General features: G+C 39.9%; 2 protein-coding genes across 5 annotated transcripts in view; both read left to right on the top strand.

The window, feature by feature from the left end:
* tmem177 (transmembrane protein 177) lies at window positions 1-6,523 on the top strand. Of its 3 annotated transcripts, none has more exons than XM_029458401.1 (3): window positions 3,014-3,120; window positions 4,171-4,427; window positions 5,066-6,523. In XM_029458401.1, the coding sequence occupies exons 2-3, from the start codon at window positions 4,227-4,229 to the stop codon at window positions 5,795-5,797; spliced, it is 933 nt and encodes a 310-aa protein (XP_029314261.1). In that variant the 5' UTR covers window positions 3,014-3,120; window positions 4,171-4,226; the 3' UTR covers window positions 5,798-6,523. The 3 variants fall into 3 exon arrangements, with proteins under 3 accessions (XP_029314263.1, XP_029314261.1, XP_029314262.1); XM_029458402.1 differs by lacking the exon at window positions 3,014-3,120 and adding an exon at window positions 3,129-3,242; XM_029458403.1 differs by lacking the exons at window positions 3,014-3,120; window positions 4,171-4,427 and adding an exon at window positions 1-141.
* A 2,403-nt stretch (window positions 6,524-8,926) lies between these two features.
* The window catches only part of ptpn4a (protein tyrosine phosphatase non-receptor type 4a), a 73,243-nt gene continuing 62,314 nt past the window's right edge, over window positions 8,927-19,855 (top strand). For both annotated transcript variants that reach the window (XM_029458589.1, XM_029458590.1), the window contains exon 1: window positions 8,927-9,435. The gene's annotated coding sequence lies outside the window, so the exon portion shown is untranslated. The remainder of the gene's footprint in view (window positions 9,436-19,855) is intronic.

The raw sequence follows: 19,855 nt of genomic DNA on the forward strand, positions 1-19,855 counted from the left end.
CACGCAGTAATTTCAGTAGCAAAGAATGGAAAATACCAAAAGGGCTGTAATGAACTCATCTATTCCTCACACCCACAGATGACAGTAGCAGCTCTGAGAGAAAAACAAGATGTGAGGGAGACCGGCTTTAATGTTATTCTGGTGAGTTTTGTTCCTCTATTTTTCTTTTAATCAATCCAATTGTTTGTTTTCTAACTCTTATGATTCTTTTGTATCTTCTCTGTACAATTATTGTACTGTTTCTCTTATGACACATAACATGAAAGAAATATGATATTTTTGCCTTTATTGACATTTAGTGACCTCTTTTATCCATAAATCACCACAGTAACCTGAAATTACACCTTTTTTTCCCTGATAAATTATATTTAATAATATAATTTAATAATTATCCTCTATTCTATTCACAAAATGTATTATTTTATTACATTTTTACTTGAAAGAAGACAGGAATCCAAAGTGTGGATGTAGTACTCATGGATTGGTTTCCAAAAAAATTCAAATAAAATAAAGACACGAAGTGAACCATAGTTTAATTTATAATTTTAAAGAGACTTGCCATAAAATTGACAAATGCATAAAACTACTTGGAAGGCTGTACTCTACCCACACTAAGAAATACAGCGATATACATTATATTTGGATGGAATTTTATTTTGCAATTAAGTTCAATATTCCGTAAGGTTCTAAACTTGTACTAAACTCAGTTCCTTGTCCAAATAATCCCAACTCTCCATCCTGATGAAAAACACATTCACACTTGCATATTCACTCAATAATCCCTCATTCATTTCAACTCCCATTTGACTGACAAAGTCAAGAATGTGTTTCCTGTTTAATGCCAGCTCTGGCTGGCTCCAGCTGCCTTGCAGGTCAAAGTTCAACGTTGTTCAACTGTGACCCGAAAAAAAGTGAAGTCAATTTTCCAGTGTGCAATCACCATGTCTTGTATTGTATTATACTAGCAGACTGCATGATTGCTCTCATAGACAGTTTACAGGTTAGGATTGGTCTGCTAAACATTTAATTATTTTTTATTAATGTCATTGGATGGAAGGAAAGTGACCGTATTGAAAGAAACATCTTTAAGGCAAGTTTCAGGCTGACCCCAAATTCACATCACATGCAAAACGTCAGCAGCACATAAATGCATGACTGAGCAAAGCTTTAAATAGTTGCAGCAAGTTCTTCTTCCTGTCCTTCTTGAAGTGAAACAAACCTGTTTCTTGAAATGGTTTCTACCATACCAATGGAAAGCATTTGCGTCTGGAATGGGAACTCTTGGACATTCAGACTGTAGTGGAAAAAACGATGCTCTGGCGCTCATGCCTTGTTGGTACAGTGCAGACTCTCAGAAAGAGACCCTCTCAATTCTCCTCAACTTAATAAATATAGCTTAGCTGTCTTTCTGAATCGGAATCAGAATCGGAGCAGCGGGGGCGGTATTACAGTCACTTTACCGCACCGTTGTGACGAAAAGAGAGCTGAGCCAGAAGGCAAAGCTCTCAATATACCGGTCGATCTTCGTTCCTACCCTCACCTATGGTCATGAAGGCTGGGTCATGACCGAAAGAACGAGATCACGGGTACAAGCGGCCAAAATGTGTTTTCTCAGACGGGTGGCTGGGGTCTCCCTTAGAGATAGGGTGAGAAGCTCAGCCATCCTGTGAGAGACTCGGAGTAGAGCCGCTGCTCCTTTACATTGAAAGGAGCCAGTTGAGGTGGTTTGGGCATCTAGTAAGGATGCCACCTGGGCGCCTCCCTAGGGAGGTGTTCCAGGCACGTCCAGCTGGGAGGAGACCCCGGGGAAGACCCAGGACTCGGTGGAGAGATTATATCTCCTCACTGGCCTGGGAACGCCTCAGGATCCCCCAGTCGGAGCTGGAGGATGTGGCCCGGAGAAGGGAAGATTGGGGTTCCTTACTGGAGCTGCTGCCCCCGTGACCCGATCCCGGATAAGCGGTAGACGATGGATGGATGGATAGCTGTCTTTCAGTTTTTATGCAGTATTCATCCTCGACCAAAAAGAATCAATCTTCATTTTAACATTAAAACTTGAAATGGTCCATATATCCTTCTATTTTATTTTTAATATCTATTCATACTGTACAGGGGGAGGGAGGCTGGAACCCGTGGCCGGAGGCATAGTATATATACTATATATATATTTTGTTTGCCTATATGATATATATGGTGTGAAGTTGATGATGCTATATGTAACAATATAAGGGCAACACATACATTTTCCATGTAAGGAGCACTAAGAAGAAGACAAATATCAGCTATGTCACACATACAAAACACAAGAACAAACCACATAAGGGCTCTTAATTAGGTAAATAATACTTACTACCAAAACTAAAACTTGTAACATAATTATATAGCCTACAATAATAGTGCCTTGTAATATGCCTTATGGGTAGTACAAGGCTTGTAGATACTCTCTGTATGGCAAGATCGAAAAATATCTATACAATGAATTTACATTATGCACATATATGCAGCTATATATTAAGAAGAAGAAACCCGCAATAGCACAAGAAGACTGCACAATGTACAAGCACATTTGTAGGCCTCTTCTGCATTTAAATATTTCAGAGTCAGATGAGCTCGAGCTACTGTACGTCATCAACTAAGTTGCAAATAACAGAGAGTCTAATTTCACGACATTTCTCATTTCTGTCCAATAAAGCAGTTTGCAAGTTTGTCTTCACAAGAAAAAGAAGCTGCACAAAAATGTTCTATCACCTGGTCGGCACAAAGTGAAAATCTGTCCTGTCTGGTCTCTGGGATATGTAAACATGTAAAAACGTCAGGGTGAGCATTTTCCTGTAATTTTGAGAATTGAGAAAGTGAGAATATTGCCTTTAATTGAATTATTCCATGATCCTAAATTCAGCATTCTCCCTGTCTGAATACAGCTAATCTTAAAGCATTCATAAATAAACGATTTCCATTTAACAAAGAGCTTTGTAATATGTGAAAAGATGTGACAAGGCTTCCAAAAGTATTGTCGTAAAACTGTCGTGCAACACCGTGACGACAGCTAAAGCGCTTTACGGACAGGATTTTCTTTCATCATGTAACTGTAGGCTGCCCTTGCAAAGATGTGGAGAACATGTGAGTGTAGTGAGATCTTTTTTGTTTGCTATGAAAACAGTAATTGCTGTTTTTTATTTATTTATTGTTTGCATTGAGTGAGCTAACTTTAAAGGCTTCCCATCGGAGCATTTCATTATTGGGTTAGTCAGTTAGCCAAGTTTGCTTTACAATAACGACATGTCTCATGTTGCTGCAGCAAGTTGCTGGTTAGGCTTTTTAGTGCTGTTTTCTAGTGTTTATAGCAACGATAAATCCCGAGAGATAGTGATTTGCATGTAAAGCGATGCTAACTTCAATTCGACAGTGCTGCTAGCAATATTTGACTCCGAACACATATACTAATAAGGTTGATAACATTTACGTGTATGACTGTTGTCATGGTCGTGCACAAATCTTTACTTGCAAAGTAACTAGTTACCAAAGCTGTCAGGTAAATGTACTGGAGTAGAAGTATAAAGTAGCATGACAAGAAAAGACTCAAGTAAAGTACAAATACCTCAAAATGATACTTAAGTACAGTACTTGAGTAATTGTAATTAGTTATTCCACCTCTTCTCTGCCTATAGAGTCAAAAAATGTTCAGACAATTGTTATTGAACTGCACTTTTCAAAACCAGGGAAAGACAACTCTTGAGGTGGACCATGATGCTGTGTTCCCACTCAGTCACTGTGAGGCTAAACCCCTGCAGTTGGCTTTATCTGTGCACTGAAACATACAGTAATAACATTTCTAGTTTTGCCCGTTAGCTCTCTGTATAATACTTATTACCTTCCCATCTAATATTAATGTCTTCTTTGTTAACCTTGAAAACATAATGACCTGGGACTGTCGTGTACACCTGAAGATAACTGTCTGTGTGTGATGAAGGTGAGGTTATGGAGGTCTAGTTGTTAAAGAGAATATTTCATCAACAGTACATAGAGGTTCAAATCCCCGCCTGAAGTGGCCTTGAGAGAGACACTTACCGTTAACTCTATCTATCCTCTTTGAAAGGGAGGGAATGTTTCAACAGTGTCACATGTTTCTGTTGAATTCACTCATGAGCGTATCATCTGCCTCCTTCACAGATGCCACTACTGAAGTCTGCAGTAACTAACTGACACACAATCTATTAAAAGCAAACATGGCGTCTCGCTTCCTCCAGTATGCAGTGCTTCTCCAGAAGTACAGGACTCCGCTGCTCATTACGAGCTGTGGCGGGGTCTTTGCAGCTAACATGCTCTATCATGTTTTCCCCGACGTGTCTTTCCGTCAGCTCTATCAGGCCTGGTTCAAAGGAGAACCGGTCACACTGTCTGAAAAGCTCGAGGATGTTTTCCAGCAGGTAGTGTTGTCCAAGCTACCTTTCAAGGTTACATTGAACAGTTGATGTAAACTAAATTAACTTTGTACAATTACTTGCAGATGAAATAAAAAAAACCCAAAGGATATTACACATAAAAATCCACTTCATTGCCAACTTTGGAACTATTAAGAAGCAGTTTATTTTAGCAATAACAGTTATGCCAGGTTATTGGCATTATATGCATGCACAACATTTTTACAGTAGTTATAAGAATAGTTCAAGAAACAGACCTTTTAATTCAATGAATTACAGCACTCACAAAGCATAGATTCTAGAACACGGAGGAGCTTTAACTTAAAACTGCTTTATTCAGTGTTTTTACCGGTTTTAATCACCGGGTCTGTTTGTTTTTGAGATGAGGAGACACCTCCTGAATGATGAAATAATACTAAACAGGGGAAGCTGACTGCAATGACAGTAATGGTGGTGAAGACAACAACTCCCATGATCCCGCACTACTTCACGACACTGCAAATTTCCCAAATGTGATTATTGTTTTGATTGCGAGCCCTCTATGTCAGGAAATGATGTATAGTGCAGTTTAGAACAGAGGATCACAATGTGCTGAGAATTTTGACATAAAATCCACATTCCAATGTTGTTGTTCTCATTTGTAGGTATTGAAGGACTATGGTATCAGCTCATCCAAGAATTTCTCTGCCTTCGCCTCCTTTGGGTTCCATCCGGTTGGTGCTGGGCTCCCTTGGCTTTTTACAGGGGCCCAGATTGGCGTCCCAGCAAACTTCAACAGCACGTCCGATGACCCGAGCGGTATCACCAACCGCACCATTTTTATCAACGGGAAAGTGGTGGACTGGACCAGCGATACTGGCTCTGCTCTACAGGAGGCACTGGTGTTTTCCCCTGAGGCACAGAAGTTTGCCATAGCACGAGAAGTGGCCCGCTTGCAGTCCGGAGGACCTGTCCTGAGTGCTGCTGTTGCCCCGGTCTGCCTGGGTGGGGTTTGGGTCTACAGCGTGCTAATGAAGCAGGTGTTTGGGCTTCACACTGGGCCTCCACTACTTCGTGGGGGGGTGAACATTCTGGCGCTGGGGCTTGGTGCCGTGTCCTACTTCCTCACCTTGGATGCTGTCAGCCACTGGATTGACTATAAGTCAGACCGAGGTGCGGCGGGAGTGTCCCGTGGTTATGCCAAAGGAGGGATAGAGTTTTACGACAAGATTCTGTCCAGAAACAAGACGCTGCGCTCCCTTATGGGGCAGAAGGGACAGGAGATGTACGCTCCCAGTGGGAACTTGTTTCCTGCAAACATCCTTCAGCTGAAACACACACCGTACACATCCAGGAGGAAAGAGATCCTCACAATGCTAAGAAAGGAAAAAGCTTGAGGAGAAATGGGGGGGGCGAGGGGGGGGCGGTGGATGTCACCTGAACCTGTAATGATACATTTAAACTCTTCTTATCACGGAACAGAGGTAGGAGGGTTCCTGAGCTTATTTTATAAGCAGAAAACCCTAGCCAATAGGATTTTAAAATTATTTTTCATAGAAATATGTCATCACACATGTGCTAAATGTTATTTTGTATTGTTTTATGAATCCTAAAGTGCTGAATGCCACACATTATAAGACACATTTGTAATGTCCTGGGGTGTCAAATATTTAGTGTCTTATTTATGCAACAAAAGACAAGATTTAGATGGTTACCCGTTAGCATGTGATGACATTTAAGTTGTTGAGTAGACATGGGGGAAACGGTCTTTGTCCAGCAGAATAGGGTGTCATTGTTCTTTGGCTCTAGCTATTACAGTGTTTACCAGGTCAGGGCACCCATATTGGAAATAAAAATAAAATTCTTATACACATTTTATTGGTATCGAATCAGATTTATGCCACAACCCCTTTACAATCATGGTGAATGGATTTTTGTTTGTGTTTTCTGATCACGGCACTGAAAAATAACATAAAGAACAGCAACATGTCCTCCCACAAACAATGTTCTGGTTACTCTGGATTATCCATAAACCTTGGAGCTTGGTGGATTATCCTGAGTGACGGGCACAGTGTTTCAGGCCATTGCAATTTATAAGATAAAATAAAAGGTTTAGCGCTTTATTACTTCTCCCTGTAGAATCGGTTCATCAGAAACACCACAATACAGACTAATGTCCATGCAACAGAGAGGTTTCGTATTGCAGAGCTCCAGCATGGGCCCACATTCCCAAACAAAGTCAAGAGTTTGCCCTTGCTTGTAAATGTTTATATCTCAGCTGAATGCTTTTTTATAATTGCCTGCAGAGAAATGGCATTGTTAGTTAGTTGTGTGTTTTTCGTGATTTGTTGTGTAAATATGAAAGCTATTTACCCCCCACAATGCAAGTTGCATGTACCGTCCATACAGTATGTGCATACTTAAAGTAGACATCATGAAATGGAACTGGTTATTTTGCCAGTGCATCTATAAAAACAGCTCTATTTTCTGTCTTTCCCTGTGCTCTTTATACCAATAACCATATACTGTATATGTGCTTGATATGAATATATCCAATTTTGTTCACTAAAGGGAACAGCAGCATTATTGTATTCCTGTCAGCTCAGGTCTCAAATAACCTTTAACTAGGGTAACACTCGATGTACCCACACATCATTTGCATGACTGTTACTAATTTGTTTAGCGATAATAATCTTAATATGCAGTTTATTGGGCCTCAGAACTCATCATATAGCACCCAAGTTCCCTCGGGTCGTCTGTCTGCATATTAACAAGGTTCAGATATGCTGGTGTTTTAATTACAGTTCTAATCTTGTACCCTGTGGACTGAACTAAATATAGAAGCATATAATTAATAGTGTTGTAGATAGACATACACTGACTTTTTACATCATTGTCCTAAGTTAAGACCGTGCCATAGAAATATACAATCCATTGTGTTTTTCTTCAATGGATCGATAGAATCCAAACTACAAGGCACATGTCCTGATCAAATCTGGACACAAAAAGCATTCAGAATGCAGAACTGGTGGAGTAGAGGGACTGTTCTTGAATCAGGACAGCTTGGGTTCATTGTACTCTGATGTGCCCTTGAGCAAGCGCAGAATTTGTTCCAGATCCATGATTATGCAGCAGATTGTGGGCATTGACACCCTGCACTCTTCATCAAGAAATGCTTCCCCCAATATATGAACTAAATATTTTTTTGTACCAAAAATAATCCTCTTATCAAGTCATACTATATTGAAATCAGAGTAAAAAAACAAACAATAAATACTTAGCTGATTATAAATGTTAAAAAACAACTAGAGTGGGGTTTTTAGGTCTACAGTACTCCATCATTTCCCCGACTACAAAGTGTCTTTTGGGATATGCATATCAACAACACTGGGCTCATTGTCTTGTTCTCAGCACTCCGCTTCATCTGCTTACTCCATTGTGTGCCACACAGAGTTTCTGTATAATGGTCCATTGTTAGCTGAATTATAGGCTATTTCTTTTTCAAGCCACTTGAGGTCAGTACAGCCCACATCACCACTCTCACACTTTGTTACTTTCTTTCACAGTGTCTTATGAATGACGGCTTCAGATTCATTTGGTCTGAAAGAACAAGCTTGGACTTGAAGTGAATGAAAACAAAAGAAAAAGGCATTTCATTAATAACTCCAACTTAAAAAGTCACACAATCATTGTGAAATTAAGACTCATGTAGGGACAACTCTTTTTAAAAATGGAATTCAAGTTAAAAATACATTGCAATTAAGATCAAATCCAAGTGTGTGTGTTTGCAAGTTACAGTATCAGCTATAATATGACATGAATTCACATTGCCAAATTCCTCAGCAACTACTGTAGAAAATAAAGTTGAGAGTTTATTTCTAATGATATTCTATTTTGGTGGCCTGTCAAAAAATAATAATTAAGTACTATTTTGTTTTTGAGTGTATACCATTGTTATTCAGGTAATGCGTATGACCTAAACACAAATATAATGCATTCAAATACTTTCAAGGTATTCAGAAGGACTTCACAATACATATCAGAATATATGAAAATTGTAGTGTTAATACGTTATTCAGATAGCAGGTACTGTATGTGCACTAGCAAATACCTGGCTAAGGCGAAGGGTATTATGTTTTATTTTATTACATTTTTATTTTTAACTCTTAAAAAAAACAAGATAATTGATACATTCTGTAATATATTATATATAGTCCACATGCTCTGTTACAATATTCAGTATATACAGAGATTTTGCAGTACATATTAAGAAAAGGTAACGTGTACTTTAGGTTATATACTTCTGTGTTTTGACAGCATCATTTGATCAGAATCTATAACTGTTATTGTTTTCTTTATAAAGTGCACAATGCAGCTAAGTGAGAATATTTATGATTTATATTTTGGAACAGTTCTACCCGGGTGCGTTCAAAAACAAACAGCGCGCCTCCCGCTCCGTGGCCCCGCCCCTGTGCGCTCGGTTTGCGCCATTACGTCGCTATGCTGATCGCTGCTGTGCTGCAAGGCAGGCAGGCAAAGCAGCTGCAGAGACCAAGGAACGCTGACAACAACGGAGAGGCTCATGTTAGGAAAGTCAGAAACGGAACATTTGCCTGTTTTGTGATTTGATGATTTGAGATTTTCAATTGTAACATTTTGGTGATCACATTTTCTTCATTTTGACGCATGCGTGGGAATATATTTTGCATTCTCTCGACCTGAAATGACTGCTAGTCGCCGTGTCTAGCCAATGGTTACTGCGGGGGCTCCTGTCTTGTGGATTATCCGTCGTCGCCCAGCCAGTCGCATGGTCGAGCCCGGAGGAGGCCCCGCTCTGCTGGATGGATGTGTGTGAAGCAGCGCCGGACTCCAAGTACTGATGAAGACGGTGATAATGATGATGCTCGGGTTTCATCGGCAGCGGGTCAACTGATCTTGGATGTTCGGGCTATATCGCCCCTTCACAAAACATTTCCTCATACGGCAAACAAATATATTCTTTAAAAACTGGACGCCCCTGGAGCAGTTTATGACGGTAAGAAAGACACTCATTCACAGGCCACCAGTTTTTACAGCCAGCTGACGTTAGCTAGCTTACGTTAGCTTAGCGCTGTCACTTTTATCCAAGTTGCTCCCCGCACAGCTAAAAGGGCTAATATTGCGAAATAACATTGGGGTAAAGCTTCTCCAAATGGCCCCTTTTGTTATTACACTTGTGTCTGTTTGAGTGGGGGGGGGGCCCTCACAAAAAGAAACATAAGCCGCGATATATATTTTATTCCATAACCTTAATAGCCAGTGGTGTAGCTTGTTAGCTAGCTGCTTCTCAGCCCATTCAATATATTGCCTCTTACTTTATGTAGCTGCGAAACAGTCGCTAATCCAGTGTGCGCAGTATTGGTATTCATTTATAGATTCATTGAATTTATACAACTTTGCTCGGCCTTCCTCAAGTCGGCATTTATAATTGAGTTAAATAGGCCGTTGATAGCTCATTCATTATACAGTGTACAATAAGCCCTTTAATGAGAGTCCAGTTGGCGTTCAATGGAACCAGTGCGGCGTCGGTTATGTTACGGATGTGGCTCTAAAGAGCACATTCATTCATCATATCTAACGGCTATTAATAAGTGATTATTGAGTGATTTTAGCTTTATTGTGTTTCGGCAGAAGCGTAGTTTGACTGAGCTAATGTGTTTCTTTTACCACATAGCATCAGCGGTAAATAGATAAAGCGAATCCTTCAAATCAAATCCATGCAGGATTTTGTCATTCATTGTTCACTGATCGATGAACCACCGTTTGTCACAACTGCTCTCATCATGTACGTGTCACATTCTGGAAATGTCACACGAGACTGCATATATATATATATATATATATATATATATATATATATATATATATATATACGTCTGTCGATAAGATGCTTATTACGACCCTGCTTTTTAGTTTCCCAATAATTGTTCTTTTTTTGCCCGGTAAATGATAGAAAATAACCAATGTCTGCTGATCTAATAGCTGTTAACTATGTGGTGTTAAGTAATGCATGTGAGGGTTTGCTGTGATGAGGCGTCCTCCTTTTTTTTTCGATGACGTAATCCTCCACCATCCGTGCCACATCTTTTGGGTCGCAGTCGGTTCCTCTGCTGCCTGCTGCTTGCCAGTCTGCTGCCACTGCTGAGATCATATGGACCATGCTCTGTCCAGTTTGTCTAGCCTTCCTCCTTGGCTTTTTCTTATCTCTTTCTCTATCTAAACTGCAAAAATGATTGTGTCACAATTGGTTCTGAATCTCAGTTAGGGGCAGCAGAGGAAGGAATTGTGAATGAAATCCAGGTTCAGTTTTCAAGAGTTCTCCAAAATCAGCAGGTTTGGAGATCTATTTGGGGGATCTGTGAAGACTCACAAACCCACATGACCTACTGTGTAATTTCACAGATATTTTTTAAATCTGTGAGATTAGTCATTAATTGTTTTGACAATGTCCTTCCGCCAGTATCCATTTCTGAATGAATCCATATAAACAAAAACCTTAGCAGATGGTCGTCCTAAAAATGGGTGTCTTTGACCTAATGTTGGTATTTGACCTGCATACGTTTGGGAATCCTTGTCTGGGGCTGATGGATGCTTAAGCTTAATTACTTATTTTGGGAATTAGTAATGCCATGTTGCACATTTTTTTATTTGGGACACCATTCTAGGCTGTTGATGGCTACCATAATATATTTTAAAGCTGTGGTAGTAAGGAGTATTTTGCAACAGTGGATCTTTGGCTCAGCCAGAGTAAAGATAGAAGAGTCAGGCACCCAGGTTTATTTAAAGGCTGTGTTGTTGGCACTTAAGCATAACTAAATAGTGCTGAGCACAGTTTATTCTCATGGATTTTGTTACGTGCAGTCTAACCGTTTTTATATGCACATTATAAATTCATTGTGTGTGTGTGTGTATGTGTGTGTATGTGTGTGTGTGTGATTTTTTAATAATAATAATGGCGAGAGAGCAGATAGTTAAGGTGAGGATATGGATACTGGAAGACAGAAGAGGCACAGGTGCAGGCAGGGGTAATGGGGATAATCTGCACCTGCTGGCAAAGGGCAGGGGATCCCATGGGATCAAATAGGTTGTTAGGTAGTATTATCAGACTCCAAAATAACTTGCTCAAATTTGACTGTTGATCTGATTTGGAGGCAAACCGGTAAAGTACCCTTACGTTTATTGCCAACAATTGTTAGTCATTTTTGATTATTGTTTACCAACACAATACAATTCAGAGGTTGACTAATCATTTCTGCCAATGGCCTCACTTTATTTGAAATGATTCTGTCTTGGGACATAGCCTGTAGGCTTGCACTATATGCACAGCAGTTTAAGAAATTGTTGGTCAACATTGCCTTTAGCTGACAATCTCAAATCCAATTTGCCAATAGCTCTGACGACGATAAACCTCGAGGTGCAACGGCCAATATGTTGTGGGTTCCGGTGTAGCCAGCAGATAACAGTTATCAGGATATCCGGGCCAAGTCTTCCTCTTCCCTGCGCCATTCATTGTTCAGTCAGATTAGCAACTTGAGACGCGAGAATGTAGTTGGATTTGAGAGACGACTACGACAGGATTATGTCATGTTTCAATGCAAATAGAGAAATAAAAAGCTAAATCGTCGTCAGATGAGATTACATTTCATATAGAGATATCTATTTATAGAGTTTAGTAGGTTGACAACAAGGGCAACAATTAGATTACCATTAGATTTTATGAGGAATTTATTTTTCATCCGTCACTTGATGATATTCTATTGTTTCGACTAGAACTGAAGAAGTTAAGTTAAGTGAGACATATTGTTGAATACTTTAGTTTTATTGCTAAACACTACATCTTCAATACTTTGGTTAATGGGTGCAAGCATTAGGCTGTTTCATTAGTGTTAATGTAGTAATCTAGGAGGTGCAGCAAAGTCATGTCCTCTTTGAAGGCCTCTCGCCACCAATTTATCAACATGCCATTATTACAGATGTGTCTCCACATGTTTGGCTGTTTCACGTGGAGAAGATGCATAAAGATGATAGCCTCCTGGTTAAACATCATAAACCAGCCCACATAGCAAAGTAGTCAAAGGTCAACCATTGTTCTTGTCGGTTGAAAGGCTGAGATGTGTATACACTGTGGGATGGGCTAGGAGCACAGGACCTTACAGAATGTGCAGCAAATGATGTGCATAAAGATCCTCTGTGTCATACAATAAGTCGATGTTTAGTAGGGAAACTTCATCACCTTATATATGTTAGAGGTTTTTATTTTAATGCTGCGTTTGTATTTTGCCTCACAACTGTTTCAATCCAGGTGGATGTCATCATTATGCACCCTGAGCTTCATTTTCTGTCTCTCTAGCTTTCTACTACTTTCTCCTATCTCTCCTGCTTCTCTCATCTTTGCTTCAAGTTTTCTTCTCTTCCTTTTTCTCTCTATCTTTGCCTGACACCTTATGTCTGGTTAGTCTCAAAGACACACCCTACCTTTCAGCATGGTGCTGCTCAGCAGTGCTGACAGCTTAGTATTGGTGCTAACTAACAGTGTTGGTGAGAAGACGGCTGGCTGAGTGCTGCAGGCAAGATACATTATCAGGCTTAAAAAATGCTAGCATTTGTGTATCTTATATTAGTAGGCTTGGATCCATTGCCAGAAGAACTGTGAAAAAGAAACTGTTACTATTAATTCACTTTATCTTGTGTCACCATAATGTCGTTTTTTATTCTTGGTCAATATAGGTTGTTTTACCAAGTTGTTTTTTTCACACCACACACATATTAATGACTTGGTTATTAAAGCCCATTTCCCACTAGACAAAAAAAACCCAGTAACACTTACTCATTCTGAGACAAAGGACTATGCAGTAATGGCAGGTATTTATCGGCTCCAGTTCGATCAGTTGGCAAATTTTGCAATTTTTTCCAGCGCATTGAAGTGAATATATCATAAATAAAATAAACATTTATTTGGACGATTATTATAATTTATTTATGTACAACATTTACAATTAATATGCTCTCCTCAAAGCCACCAGACTCCATTGATGGAAACAGTCATTTTACTTTGCTGATCATCGTAAAACACACTCGACGGAAACAAAATAAAACCCATCCAAAACGTGTTTATTAGTCTTTCCACTGTGACAACAATCATCAAAGCTGGTTTGAGAGTTTGAAAGAGACTGTATAAGTAACTGATATATAAAAAAAGAAGATCAGATTGGGCACTGACAGTAACCACCATTATTTATTAACCTTGCTTTCCGGCATGGCCGTGACGTCGAACGTGTCACGGCAGAAAAAAACAGTCTACTGTTGTCTACTATTGTCTACTGCCAATTGGAAAGGAATCTATCGCCTATTTAACCGGGTTTTTCCACATTAAAAAAAAATCCTCATATACTTGCTAATATTAGTGGAAAAAAGGGTATAAGACTTTCATGTGCTGGTTTCAAATTGAGTGGTACTTACCTTTTTAAGATCCTCCTCTTTATTTATCACTCGCTGTGTGTGACCTATACTGACTGTTGGTGACAGCCCTGTCAAAGAGCAGCCTGTTCATGTTTAACCAAGAGGACCAGCTGCCTGCCCATTCTATTATAACCCTTTGGAAAGCTCAGTCCTATTTGCAGTTGGGAAGCGCAGTAAGCAGAGCCATTGATAGACAAAGTTCGGCCATTTCAGTTAACAGTGGCTGCACACCGACCTGACTGTTGCCAAGTTACTGGCGATTTTGTGCCAGCTTATTCCTTGAATGTTGTGCATCTTGCATCAGTAATTACATGAAGGGAAATAACTGCCAATAAGTCGTTCTGACATGGGATGCAAAAAAGTGGCCATACATTTACAAATATGCCTAATTAGCCACGGCACAAATGCAGTTTTCAACAAGCTACTATCTGCCCAAATCACCATCATTGTCCTGAGCTACAGTACTTTTAGTCTCACTGGCAATCCTTAGGTGAACCAGCCAAACAGCCATCCATTCACATAAATAACCTGCAGATAGCTCTCAGAAAGGCAACTAGTTAGTGGTCTGTTGCTGGGGGCGGATATGGCACAACTCTTTAGCGAAAAAATCATCACCCAAGCCCCAAACACAGCTGTGTTTACTCTGTGCAAGTCACGATACCACAGCTTCAGAATGCCAGGACGAAGGTGACAGATCCAGACTCTATTAATATGGCACTACTTGCTTTTCATTTTTAGTGACATGTCATTTTAATTGTAAAACATAATGGTGTATGATGTGGGTGCATACGTCAGGCTTTTAGCATTGTAGTCTCAATATCATTCATGAAATAGAGGAATAGACTTGCATGTTCGCATAAGACAATACACTTTAAGCCCAGACTAAAGATAATTATGTTCCAACACTGTGAACACTGGGTCAAAAATAACAGTGGCCTTGTGAATTGGGTGTAGATAGGCTGAGTTCTACCAGGGGAAAAACTTAGAATAAGAATAAGCAACATTTATTTATAGTTGGACAGTGGTAGTATTGTCCTATAGATCCTAATGATTCTTCATGCTTGTATAAGAATGTTCTTATAGAAGTATAGTCTTGGGAGTGTGTGTCATGTGTTGCACTCGGTAGTTTGACATGGTTATAGCTCTTCTGCTGTTCCAGTTTAAGATTTTGTTCTCTCTCTCCTCTCTCCTCTCTCTCTTCTCTCTCTCTGGATCATGCATAACTAATCAGATGAAACTGCGTATTATGGTAATGGTGGAGTAGTGGGCAGTTATAATGGTTTGATTAGCTGAAACGGCATGTTATCCAGCCAGAGAGGAGCTTGAGACAGACCCCCTGCTTACTCACTCGCACGCACACACACCATGACATACACTGCAAATACTATAATATAATAAAATGCATTAAAACTACCAGTTACATACAGGATTCAGACAACACCGGAGATAATTGTGATATCTGATTCATACCTGTAAATAGTTTTGACTCCCTTATTATTAAGTGTAGCTGAAATCAGCTACACAGTGATCCCATATTGCTGCATCGGCCCTAACAGATCTCTATTAAGCACACAAATGTATACAATTTACTTAGTTAAGTCTTTTTAAACTGTTGCAGGTGTGGTAAAATTTGAAGAGCATATAATCACATTCAATGTACTCTTATAATTACTACTCATACCCCAGTGTAGAGTATCATTGTCTGTTTGATTTCTTTCTGAAGACCACTTGATCAATTTTCTTCTTGGTCCTACTTTTCCAACATGGTTCAAAACGTTTGGATTTAGTAAGAGATTGACTTTTTACTCCACTAGCCCACAAGCCTTTGTAACAGTGGCTCTGGATATCTTTTGTAATTCATCATCGGTATATGCCCTATTATGAGTCACTTTTGTGTTCTAACCCAGTTTCATAAAAATGCAGGGCTAGATTAGAGCCGGGAGATGAAGCTGGCTAGATTAAAATTTAGAGGCTGTGAGATAGATTTAGCTAGCCTTGCAGAGGTTGGATTAAGAAGCGTAACATAAAGACATTAAATGATTAACATGATCATTGATGAACACTGGATATGACATGGATGGAAGCAGAGGAATGGGAGACAAAGGGGGCTAGACAGGTGAGCAAACAGCAGGGGACGGGGGACGGGGTGCGTGTGGTTGCTCATTGGAATCAATGGGTGGATAGAATATGTGAAGCAGAATTTAAATTTTGGCTTCATCGGTTATAGAAATACCTACTACAGGCAGTTTGTATCCAAAGTTAAAATATTACGTATTTTTATCGCAAGGAATATGTGTACTTGCAATCCAATGGGACAATATGAAAGAAATTTGTGGATGTTTTTTTGTGTTTGTTTTGCAAAATAGAGTCTCCGTAGTCCACACGAATACTGCAAACTTTATTACCTTTCAACCTTGACAAAAGGCAGCACATACCAGATCCAATACTTCCATTCTTCCCTAGACATATAAACTGTTTACAAGAGGGAGCTCACTCTTTTAGCTAAAGGAAACTCAATAACATAGAAAATCGGTATGAATAGTTTTGACGCAAAAATATTCGCAGATGAGTATACTGCGTTTTTGGGTATAAACTGCCCCTCCGATTGAGGCTGGAGTCAAAATGGGGGTAAGATGATGAGATCAGTCTTTCCTGACCACTGCTGCTCCATGTAATATTATTATATAATATCCACTGGATGATTTTACCTAAACATATTCATCTGAAAGAGAGGATTCCTCTCCACTGCAGCCCCACCCCCACTTTTACACTCCTCAGGTATGCGAGTACAGCTGGCTCCTGACTCTTTACTTCAGAGTTATGCTCCAGTGCGTGTTTTGTCTTGTCCTTTCCGTCACTATCATCCTTCCCACTATCCCCCAAAATGCATATACACGGCAACACATGCCCTTCTATGCACATTTACACACACCATTTCCTATAGGTGTTATGCGATTTGCCCAGCGTGTGCGTGTGCGTGTGCGTGTGTGATCCTCAGGTCTGCTTTTGAAACAGCTGCTTAAAGAGCCTTGAATACCTCAAGAGGTCAAAGGGCACAGTTGCTTGAGAACAGTGGGTGAGAGCCAAAAATGGATTTCACTACTTATACTTCTGTGTCATTAACAAGGTTTCATTGTTTTTGACCTCAGGTTGAGCTGTGAGGGTTTGAGTTTAACTAGATGAACTTGCATACAATCGTATAGCTAAAAAGGGGTGACATTAGGGGTTATGGAACTTGTTTCCAACCTCAAATGATTCATCTCTTCCAGTCAGAAATAAGTAAATGAGCAGCACTAGTGATGTTTCTAAACCTTTAGTTTCCTTCCCTCTTTTTCAGACCTGCAGGGTATTGTTTTGTGTGACACTTGACGGAATTATTTCTGGAACCTCAACAGTTTACAGGCTCAAATCTTGGTTTATCCGTTGCTTGTTTTGCTTGGAGATGTGTGGGGGAAGTGCAAAGGGGTTCCATATCCAACTCAAACAAGAACATAAAGTGCTGCTGTTTTTATTTCATACTACTTCCAATTTCATCCCTCCTTTTCTCCTTTCTTTTTCTCTTTACTGGTCTTGAATTCTAGTCACAAGACCTGCTTGTTTAAGACAAATGTGTTTGTAGTTTCTGTCTCTCCATAGTTTTCTCTGTGGTAGTCAACAGAATGTAGGTGGAGGCTGTGAGTGTCGTCACTGTGCATGTGAGATGATGCAGTGAAGAAAGCAAGAGGGAAAGGATCAACAGCATGCGTAGATATATCTGGTTACACAGGCTGATGGCCATGCTTTTTTTGGAGGGTGTGTCTATCCATGTGATCTTGGATAACTCTGAAACACACGCACACACACACACACACACACACACACACACACACACACACACACACACACTTCCCTGTGCTCTTTTGTGACACCAGGGCAACTTTAACTCACAGCCTGAGGACAGGGATGATCCTTTCCTCAACCTTACTTTTTCACAAGGACCTTTTAGTTGCATTTAGTACCCTTTACTTAATTGTTTCCTCTCATTTCAATAGTTAGTTACTGGTAGAGATCTTGAGAGTGCATGTGTGTGCGGGCTCAGCAATATAACAAAATTATTATGTTTTCTAATTAATAGCCTATTAAGTTTCAAATATCGATTTATATTAGTTTATGGCAAATTTATGTTTAAATATAACAATTACAGAACATTCATGTAACAGAGAGCTATCTTGCATAACAGTGATTTTCAACCACTGTGCCCCCTAACACCCCTCACCCGTCGCACAAACCTCAGACAGCACCCCCCCCAGGTGTGCCTTGAGATTTTAGTTTGGTCTTTGGTGTGCCTTGGCCATAGAAAGGTTGAAAACCACTGGCATAAGCAAGCTAACGTAACGTCCATTGTTGCTGTATACCTGCTTAACAGGACTGCAGCTTATTGGTTTGGTGAGTTAAACAGGGACCCTTTGAAGCTTACTGTATGTTGGGATTAATGAATTAAAATAGATTGATCTTGTAGCTATAGATGGCTAAAGAAAGTGGTTGGCCCTAATAGTTAACATGTTATCTTGTTAAAATGTTAGCCACTTGTAGTTATTTCTACAACAGCCTCCGTCCTCGTCCATTCTTGGTGTAAGAATAAGACCAGCAGACGTCAGCCTGGTCACAGTGGCAAAGAAGGGGAAAATTGCACAGGAATGGAGAACGAGGCCACAGTCACCAAGGTGTGTGTGTGTGTGTGCTCAGGTGCAAAGCCCCGCCCTTCGCAAAACGGAGCGAAGGAGGGAATGTAAATGCGCAAAGTGCAAGACAGTACACACTGAAACGTGCACATAAATTTGATCAATAGCATAAGCGTTTATTTTATTTTATAAAAGAGCACCTGTCGATATGAAAAGTGAGTTGTGAATAATAAAAACAAACAATTTGAGAATAAAAAAAAAAAACACCTTGAATTTCAGGGGGTGCGCGGGGCTCCGTTGGAAAAGTCAAATAGTAACTAGTATTTCTTTACATTTGTGTAAGGTGTCTATTTAAAGCATTGATCAGTAACACAACAGGTTTCTGACCCTCAATATATTGGAGAGTCCATCAATTAGTAAGTCTTTTAATCTATTGATCTATTTTACTGTGTATCTGCGGGCTAGCTATGTACTGTTTCAAGTCTGTTTTACTGCATTGGTCTAGATGTGTCTACGCATCTGACAGCCCTGGGTTTGCAGCAACTCTGAGTTGTAAAAGTGTGTGTGTGTGTGTGTGTGTGTTCGCTGTTATTTTCTGGGGTAGGCTATCAGGCAGCAGGGAGGGATAATAACAGAAGCTGTTACATTCTTGTGGTTTCTCTGATTTCAGCATGAGGCAGGGGGCTGGCTCTGGCTGACTCACGGCTGCTCTTCCTGCTCTCTCTCTGCCTCTATGCCAGCATGGAAGCTACTAGCAAGTGGACAATACATTACATTTTGTGGACACATTAATTACTGGGCTATGAATCGGTGCATATTTTAGCACCTCTTTCTCAAGCGTTAACCCAACAACTGATTAGCACTGGCTAAACTACTTTGAGCAGTCCTCATTTTTAACTTTTTATAGTTTTTTATTTAGGCCATGCATGAATTTAGCAAAAGCAATCTTTTATTAATCAACAGCAACAATAATACAATTCTAGAAAAATTGCTGGTGGTAAGTGAATGGGATGCTATTGTGCCTATGATCAACAGGAGCAAGGTGACAAAACAAAAGCATGTATTGTAATTTCACTTTAAGACTTTTGATGATGGCAAGAGCAGGTGTTCATCTGAATAAAGTACTTTAACCTGTTCAGTGACTTTTGGACATTGGAGTCCAGAAAACATCTGGATGTCTTGAGTAGTAAAACGGCCTTCAAATGCCTGCAATTTACATGGTTAGTGGAATAAAAAAGGAAACAAAAAAACAATTTGAAGCCCTGCAGAGTCAGTGTGCTGTGCATCGGTTTGTTT

Source organism: Cottoperca gobio, chromosome 21, assembly GCF_900634415.1.
Source record: "Cottoperca gobio chromosome 21, fCotGob3.1, whole genome shotgun sequence".
Classification (NCBI taxonomy): domain Eukaryota; kingdom Metazoa; phylum Chordata; class Actinopteri; order Perciformes; family Bovichtidae; genus Cottoperca; species Cottoperca gobio.